Below are 8,961 nucleotides of genomic sequence, written 5' to 3'. Positions count from 1 at the left end.
GATCTAGTAGGCTAACCAGCGATGCAAACACCGCTAATTTAAAGCTAAATGTAAAAAAAAAAAATCCCCTACGATTAATGCGTCTGATGGCTCATATCCTGATATTAGAACAGACATTAACATGACAAAAACGCCCAGCAATACCGGAAACATAACAGTGTTTAAGGAGCGAGTTTACAATCATTTACTTTATATGAGATGAGATGGGGATCTGAAAGGAATATTTAGCAGCTAGAAGTGCCTTGGCCACGCATTTTTATTGGATGATGTGCAAAACAGCACAGACAGCGTTTTATTGTCTGCTCTCCAGCATGAGTTTTCGAGCTAAATTATTATTTTCTAATGCATGTATATTGAGTAATAAAAGACACAAGAACTCCCGATCGTGATGTTTCTACGTCCCATTAACATGCAGTTAGAGATGCATGCAAATGCTCCCAGAGTTGTGCCTCTAATAGGATGGATCACAACAGATCAATACTCTCAATGCGAGCATTCAATAAATCAATGTGCCAATTATGGAATTTGATCTATCCGTAGACGATGGAGAACGAAAACCTTAAAACCAGCAACATAATGCAACGTAAAACCGTATTGATGCTCTGCTAAATTAGCCTAATAAATATCTGCTAACGCGTAGGTTAATGCTGAAGATTGTCCATTGTCTGCAGTAGGTGCATCTGTTATTAATTTATTTTGTTTCTTTAATGTGGAAGGTCAGAATCAAACAGAGAGAAAAAAAGATCCATAATGGTGGAATTTATTAATAAAATATGCAGTGTGATTTTGTAAGATAATTATTAAAACTGAATAAAAATGCATACTTTCCTTCTTTGTCAAAATCTTTTTTTTTAATGTAGAACTTCAATAAATTAATAAATAATAAATAGAAAATAAATACTCTGTGTTGTTTTGAACAAAAACACGTGTCCTGCAGAGTAGCAAAATATAAGCAAGTAGCCTAAGCAATTTCCTGAACAAATCGTACAAATTAAATAAACAAATAGTCAGCCACAGTTTCTATGGCCAATTAATATAATTTTGTTTTGTCGTTTACATTGTGCAGATAGGAGCGCGATGGAATGATGACTTGAATTTTAATATTCAAATCAGCGCGCCGGTCTGAAGCCGGGGAGGATGACAAATTGTTTTGAGCCGTTCTTGCATGAAGAAACTTGCCATTGCGCTTCTTGCGATAAGCATCCATCGTGGTAAGCAAATAAAGGTGAAGCCTGAGTGAAACCGATGCAAACAGGAATCAAAACCTCTGCAGTCGGCCCGGGTAGCCTAATGCATTGGGCTATGCAGCTCCTGAATGCGGCTCAGGAGTTCAGGTGTTTGGGCGAGCACCGTGCAGGAGAAGAGGGGCAAGTGTCCAAAGTGTCAGTGTGTGAGTGCGGTGCCGCGAGCCCCGGGTAGGAGAGCAGCCCGTCTCTCCGTAATTTCTTCTGCTTCATGCGTCTGTTCTGAAACCAAACTTTCACCTGCGTCTCGCTGAGCTGCAGGGCGCCGGCGACCTCCACCCGCCTGGCCCGCGTCAGGTACTTGTTGAAGTGAAACTCCTTCTCCAGCTCGGTCAGCTGCTTGGTGCTGAAGCTGGTCCTCGGGGCCCCGCTCACCGTGGCGTGGCCATCCGGGCAGATGCTGCTGCTTCCAGCGAGGCCCGAGCCAACAATACTGAACCCACAGGTCATGTGCATCCTGGCTGGGGACAGAGGACATTAGAACAGTCGTCAGCAAGATCAATGAGGTAACCCACAAAAGAAGCACAAAACCCCTCTCAATAAAAACATCCACGACCATTTACATGAAATAAAAATTACTCAAGAGGTGAAAAAGGAAAAATATATCTTAGATAATAAACTTTGGCCAATATAATTTATAGCTAAAACTTTTGAATAAAACTTCAGGAATTAAAAAAATAAGAAAATACTAGATCTATCAGATATAATGTGTGTGATAACATGGAATACACAATTACAGGTTTGTTTCATACGTTGAATACGTGTTTCATAGGGGTTAAACAAATATTAAATTATTGAAAACAACTATAAACTGATTAGAAGGAATTGGCCCAGAGCCACTTATTTGATTGAAAGCCTTCACCTGGGAGCCATCTTTCTGTCGGTATATCAGATAGACCTATCTATTTCACTAAAGTATCAACTTTAGCCGTAGTTTATATATTAATATACATTGCAACATGTTTGGAGGCTGCAAAACAGCTGGATGGAGAAGAGTGTTATATTAAAATAGAAACACCTGTACCGTAATGTAATCACATGCATCAACATTACAAACTACGGCTCGGACAACGAAAAGAGCTTTGAATTGACACCTCTGACTGTGAACTATTTTCAAAGTGCCACATCGATATTGTAAAGATGGTGAGTTTGAAGCTTATCCTTGACAAGTTCACTGAATAGTGAAACAAAGGGTTCCGCTGCATATTGCAGATATGAAGAAAAGTAGTCAGAGAAATGTTTGACGATTTAAAACAACTTGCCAGTGTTTACAGTCCATTAACTGCATTCATCAGAATCATTAATAATTTGCCTGTAGGCCTTGCTGTGTCAATGACAGTTTAAGTTTACAAATCCCTCCAAACACTGCATTAATGACAAATGCCCCACTTTTTTCCCCTCTGAGGTTTCTGGGTCACACATTAAAGTATCATCTGTGCTGCTTATGTGCAATGAATGACAGGAACTGCAGCTATATCTTGATTTTTCACCGCTGACATTGTGGGCAAGTTGTCAGTGGGTCTTCGCCTCTGAGAAAACGTGCTGCTACTCCATAATGGAATCAGTGGGCCCAGGTGTAGTGTGATCTCTCCAACCACAATTCACAGGGAGGAAGGTTAACAGGCCTCTTTACCACTTGGGAAAGCATAGCAGACAGAAAGGTCAGTTATAGGATAAATGTTGAGTCTATGTTTTACGAAAATGAATGTCAAGGTAGGCCAGCATGAGAATTACTGGACTGAATATGAAGAGCCAATATAGGGGCAACCGTGCGTAATTATCAAGTTCAGCTTTTTCGAGAGTGCAAATGGCATGCACATTCTGATGAATGGCTGCAATGATAATAGAATTGATGCCAGCCAGAAGGCATGAAAGAATCAAACTAAATATTTGAGGAATGACTTGCACGCTTAAAAATAGCCAGCCAGCAAAGGGAGTGGAAGGGCCTCCCAAGCCAAGGAGAGGAGGGGAAGAAGAAAAGGGATAGATCGATACACATTGCCTCAGTCATCTGGGCATCCAGCCCACAGTAATTCAGGTGCTGTCAAAGAATAATTGAAGAATGACGCACTGGGAGTATATACACTGAGCCAGGAGATCAGGTTACTGCAGGTCTGTGGAGGCCTTCCAAACATGGAGGAACACGCAGGACTTTCTTTTGTGCCAAAACCAATACAACGTCCAGAGGAAAGCATACTCTCACTAATGGCTCTTTTACAAGTTACACAGTAGCACTAATGAGTTACTCCTACAGATGATCCCCTTCAGAGGGATACAGAAAGGGGTTACAAAGATACTGCGAGGAGAAGCCTGTGTGTGGGTGTGAGCAAATTACTTTCTCAAGTGCACAGATGAGTTGCTAATGTTACTGTAATGTATTTTATGAATAAAATGACTACTAGACTAGTCAAAGGTGCTTTTGTCACATTTTACCTTCCTCACAGCGGCATAGTCAGAGAAATGTTTACCCAATAATATTAGTTCCGAAGTGGGTAAACAAAAGTTTCAAGAAGTAGTTGTGTGTTTGTTGCCCCTACAACTTTGCTATATTTATGGCAAATTAAACATGTCTGTGTCACCCTTTGCTTCTCTTACAGCAGAATAATTTGGAGGAAAAAAAATCGTTATCAAGGTGTGTGAATGCACATTTATAACCATGTATCTGAATTTAGATTTGTTTGTATGTGTGTGTGTGTGTGCCATGCTGCATCAGATCACACGGAGCAGTTTTGTGTTGGTTGCTCAGGCCTTTCACTACAAACAGTCTGTGCTAATGACTGGACTGGACCACCACTGTTGTGGTGGTCCAGTCTGAAACCCTACCCAAGGACAGTGGTCAGTCACTCAACTGTCATTATTGATCAAAGGAAGGATCTATATAAGATACTATAAATCACATAGAATTGAGGATTGATAGGCATTTTTCACATTAGCAGGCTGTCTGTACATTTAAAAAAAAACCTGGGTATGTATTCTTCTGTGGGCTCTCTGCCCAGAGCTCATCAGTCAGGGAAATGATGATCTGTGACAGCAATTATGTTAAAAAGGTGGACACATGTAAAGGTGCTGCAAACTGAAATCAATACACAAGGGGCTTTCATTACAAACAGACAACTAATCAATACTCAGGGTGCACTCCAGCTCACAAGAGTAAGTTTTACTCAACTTCCTGTAGCCTAATTCTTGGCAGGCGGTGGGCTGTTGCATTATTCAAATGCTACTGGTTAGTAAGGGCAAGGGTAAATAATTGATCCTTTTCCGGGTTTGAATATAGGCTACACTGTGGCTAAGCAGGCCCCTTACTGTACTTCCTCCTCCTTGTGTGTACAGTCTAAATCCTGTTTGTAACAGTAGGTGGAGCAAAACAGACTTTTAACATTAACATGTAACGTTAAGGAAATACAATCCGTGTCCTCATGTGCATATTCAAATGTGGCGTCGAAACATAAAACAGCTAGAACTGCCTTTCAAAACGTTTCGATCTGCTCTAAAAAGTGGGGATGTTATTATTATTATTTGTATTAAACTTCGATTTGTTGGTGACAAAGAAAATGGTGACGTGCGAAACAAGTCAGCTATTTATTTGTTTATTTTTAGCTTAAAGAGAAAACTTCGACCAAACTTTTCAGAACCATAAATGGGACGCAGTTTAAAAAAAATAGATATTTATTTAATATGCTACTGAATAAATGTTGGGTTACATGGTTGCCGCTATTAGGCTATAGGCCTATCCCTCCTCTCGTGCTCTCGTCTCCCCTTGACAAAAAAACTTACCCGCCCGGTGCTGACTCCTCTTCACTCTCATCCACTCAAAAGTTTGACTGTTTACATCCATATCAGCTGCGTCGCAGTCCAAGCTGGTTGAGTTCCCCACGGCAAAGCGGATTTCTGGGCCGATCGGAGAGATATTTTGAATTCGCTCGGCTAGTGACCCAAAACCGTATTGTGGCGTTCCGTTGTTGCTTGACACGCAGTATCCGCGTCCTGGAGAGCCCTGCCCCCTGCACCGCCAGGGGACACGGGACGAGTGGGGGCAGGCCGGTGCCGAGAAGTCCTCGAGAGACTCACACGGCGGAGGAGGGGGAGGAGGGCTGTCCAAAGAGGTGCACGGAGTCAAACTGTTGTGGAGAGTTAAGTACCGGGGACTGTTAAATCCCGGGGCAACTTCCAGCCCCAGTCCCCCCTGCTCGCCACGACTGCAGAGTTCAGGATGCGTCCTCCCATCCAGGTCCAGGTTTATGACCTCTTTTGCTCGGCAGCAGCCCGTGAACAGAGGGCTACTCTCCCCTTCGGCCGTTAACTCTTGATAGGAAGTCATTATCACCTCTCCCCCTGCATAATCATTGGACGGGGTCTCACTTCACGCCCGGCCTCTCTTGCATCCCGTAACGCATGGTCAGGCGGCTGGACGGCCGTAGGGACATTTCTCAGAGGAGAAAACAGCGGTCTCTGATTGATGGAGATGACGTGGCCCCCCTGGTCTCAGCCAATGGCCGGACATCTCTGTCATCACAGAGGACAGCACTGATTAAGCCAGCGAGCAAGTTGAGAAACTCACTCCAGGTCAACATTTGAATGACGTCACTAAAGAGTGGCACCGCGCAGGCCATAGCAAACACTGCCTCAAACATCCCTAAAAACAGCGAGGAAGTTTGTCACCTCCCGACACTGAGGGCCTTCATGGGCCTCTCACCTATGCAGAAAGGTAGGCTACGCCATGAAGTCAGACACGTTTGTAAGGCTATTTTTAGAGAGTTCTTAAGATAAATATGTTTTGGGTCAAATCATCCTATTTTGATTATTTTTCACCACAATAATGACAACTCATTTTCCCCCAAAGCTACATTTGCATAATATAGACCCACATTGATGCAGCTAATGGATTATGTAAATGTCTGAGGGCTTCTTGAAAACCGAGGCCCTCTTTAGCAAAGGGCTTAGGTCATGTGAAAGGCACACTTAATGGGTTCAGAGGTCGTGACAGCTGGCATTTAGAAGTTCAGTTGCAGCAGATTTGTAATTAGCCTGAACAAATACAAAAATGGCTCCGAGCAGAGATCAAAACGGTGGAACTGACAGAGAGAACATGTTCAACTCAGGTTAAATCAGTTCCCTGGCTGGATTAGCTGGTCCCCCCACAACAAAATGGAGGGTATTTGTTTCAAGCTTTATAAAGAAAAGAAAAGAAGAAAAAACTCTTCTTTTCAATAGATATGTGTATTTACTGGGGAATGAGTCACCGTGTGAATATTTTCAAGCATGTGTAACAGTGACATCTTAAGTCCAGTGACAAAAACCAACAAAAGCCAAACTACATGCACCGATGAGTACATACAATGCAAGTCCAGGACTGTTAGGTTTACATAGCCCAAAGAAAAACTTAAACAGAACAGCTGGCCTGTGTTATGGTGCAACAGTATACAAAAACTCAGCCAGCTGCCCATATTTTCACCTCCAGTATACATAAGTAAAAATGTCAAGTACACAAGCTTTTTTTCTCTCTCTCTCTCTCTCTCTCTCTCTCTCTCTCTCTCTCTCTCTCTCTCTCTGGCTTCTAGAGTTTGGTGACCTATTTTAAAATACACATCGCTTGCATTCATTTTAATAAGGGGAATTAATAGAGTTAGTAATTCAATTCTGAGGTGCCAATGTCAGCGACAAATCTTAATATTTAAACTCCATGCCCAGGGATAGTTTGGATCAGGGCCGGCGGTAGCCAGGGGCCAGGGTGGGCCGTGCCCCCTCAAATGTGGGCTGTGCCCACCCAATCAAGGTGGAAGTCCAGACCCACTATCGGACGGACCTGTTCATTCGCTATCCAAGAAAATGTCAAATAAAATTCAGACAATTAATACTACCATGAATTGCTTCTAGGGTTGCAAAATTCCGGGAATTTTCAAAGTTGGAAACTTTCCATGGGAATTAACGGGAATTTATGGGAATTAACGGGAATTTTGGGAATTAACGGGAATAAACGGGAATTTACTAAATTTAAAGCAACCCAAATGCACTAAATTCTCCTAACTATGTTATTTCAGTCCAGGCAAATGTTCTAGACTGTAAAAAGCAGTTTTTTCAACTAAGTTTTAATATATTTATGAACATTTAATTTAAAATCAGATTTTTTTTTAAAGTTTATTGAGATACCGAACTTGATATCATAAATTGATTTTTACTAGACCAGGTTTACAGAGGCTTAAGCTTTGATTTTAAATATAGTTGGGGACAATATATTTTAGCATAATCTTGACTAAAACAACCAGATTTTATGCAAGTACACTTGGCAAATTGCACATAGCACACATCCTACTGCAGGGGTACTGAGGCCACGTCCCCTACATGCTCTGTGCATTCCTCCATCACATGGTGGGGGGGCATTTGACTTTATTTATTGAATGGGGTCAGACATATGAGTAATAATTTACTCAACATTCATCTTTTTGTTGTTCAGTGAAATTATTCATTGTTCATAAAATAATCAAAACTTGATAAAGTTCTTCTTACAAATAAATCTGTTCAAATGTAATGTTTTTTGATTGTATTATTTTGCATAGATGTCTGCCTATGACCAAACATAGTGTTAAAAAGTTTAGATTTATGGTTGGTTATGAAAAAAAAATCATTTAAATTACCGCCATTTTGTTAATTCCTATAATATCCAATTTTGAATATTCCCAAAATTCCCGAGCGAAAGTTCCCGTGGAAAGTTTCTGGAAACTTTCCGGTAATTTACCGGAAACTTTCCACCCCTTTGCAACCCTAATTGCTTCTAATTGTATTATTGGGTGGGCAGGACAGCCTGCCTCCAAGTTACCCACCCGCTTATAGTGGTCACTGGTCAGCAGAGCCGGCCCGAGGCATAAGTGAAATGAGCGGTTGCTTAGGGTCCCGACTGCCAGGGGGGGCCCCCCAATTTTATTTTAATTTTTTCAGTTTGTGTGTTTGATATCAACATCATATTATGTAAATGTAAATTATCATACAATAAAAGGAATACAATGTTTTGGTGGATAGTTAATAGCTTAATAATTGAATCAGTTCACCTGGCAGGTAATCCGAGGTTAACTGATCATGCACAGTGTGTATTGAGATTATTTAAAAATATTTGAAAATGGGGCTGCCCTCAGTTGCAAATGCACTGTGTATAGTCTATAGCCTATTTCAGCCTCGTCTGTGGAAAAAAAGATAACTGGACAACAGAGTTCTTCTGCTTCGTTCCTCTCACTGCATTTAAATGAATTCATTATATTACAGAAAAATATGTCCCGTAAAAGAAAAAGAGCACCAAGCCCACCCCAGAGGACCCTGCATAATATTTTATTTCAAATGTATATTTCTATGGAAAATCCATGTGTCTTTCTTCAATAGCTTCTAATTCATCCGACCCAGTGTCACACAAAATTCCTCAGATTTAGCCTCTTAATTTTCCTCTCAAAGTGCACCAGATTCATGCATTTCACTTTAAAAAGGTAAAAAAAAATCTCTCGGGGGGGGGGGGGGGGGCATACCCCCTCGGCTGGCTACTATTTTCACCCATCTGGACATCGGAGGCAATAGTGGAAGTGTGTGGAAAGTGTATAGTATATAGTTCTGGACTACCACCATCCAGGTTGCCCAGTCCCAAAGCTTTCTCTTCAATCAGCTCAGGCTGCCTACAGTTATTATTGCGATAAAAAAAGATACATTATGTTTTATATAATGTATATTATATGTTATT

The 8,961-nt window shown here is 41.3% G+C and overlaps 1 protein-coding gene across 1 annotated transcript; it reads right to left on the bottom strand.

Annotated features, from left to right (window-relative positions):
• Positions 1-708: 708 nt before the first annotated feature.
• hoxc1a (homeobox C1a) lies at positions 709-5,562 on the bottom strand (the record flags this gene model as incomplete). Its single annotated transcript, XM_080030319.1, has 2 exons — positions 709-1,705; positions 5,019-5,562. The coding sequence occupies 2 exons, from the start codon at positions 5,560-5,562 to the stop codon at positions 1,323-1,325; spliced, it is 927 nt and encodes a 308-aa protein (XP_079886445.1). The 3' UTR covers positions 709-1,322.
• Between the last annotated feature and the right edge of the window lie 3,399 nt (positions 5,563-8,961).

The sequence above is a fragment of the Ammodytes marinus genome (genome assembly GCF_949987685.1).
Source record: "Ammodytes marinus genome assembly, chromosome: 7".
NCBI lineage: Eukaryota > Metazoa > Chordata > Actinopteri > Uranoscopiformes > Ammodytidae > Ammodytes > Ammodytes marinus.
Note: the sequence above shows the minus strand (reverse complement) of the source record. Positions and strands in the feature narration are given on the sequence as shown.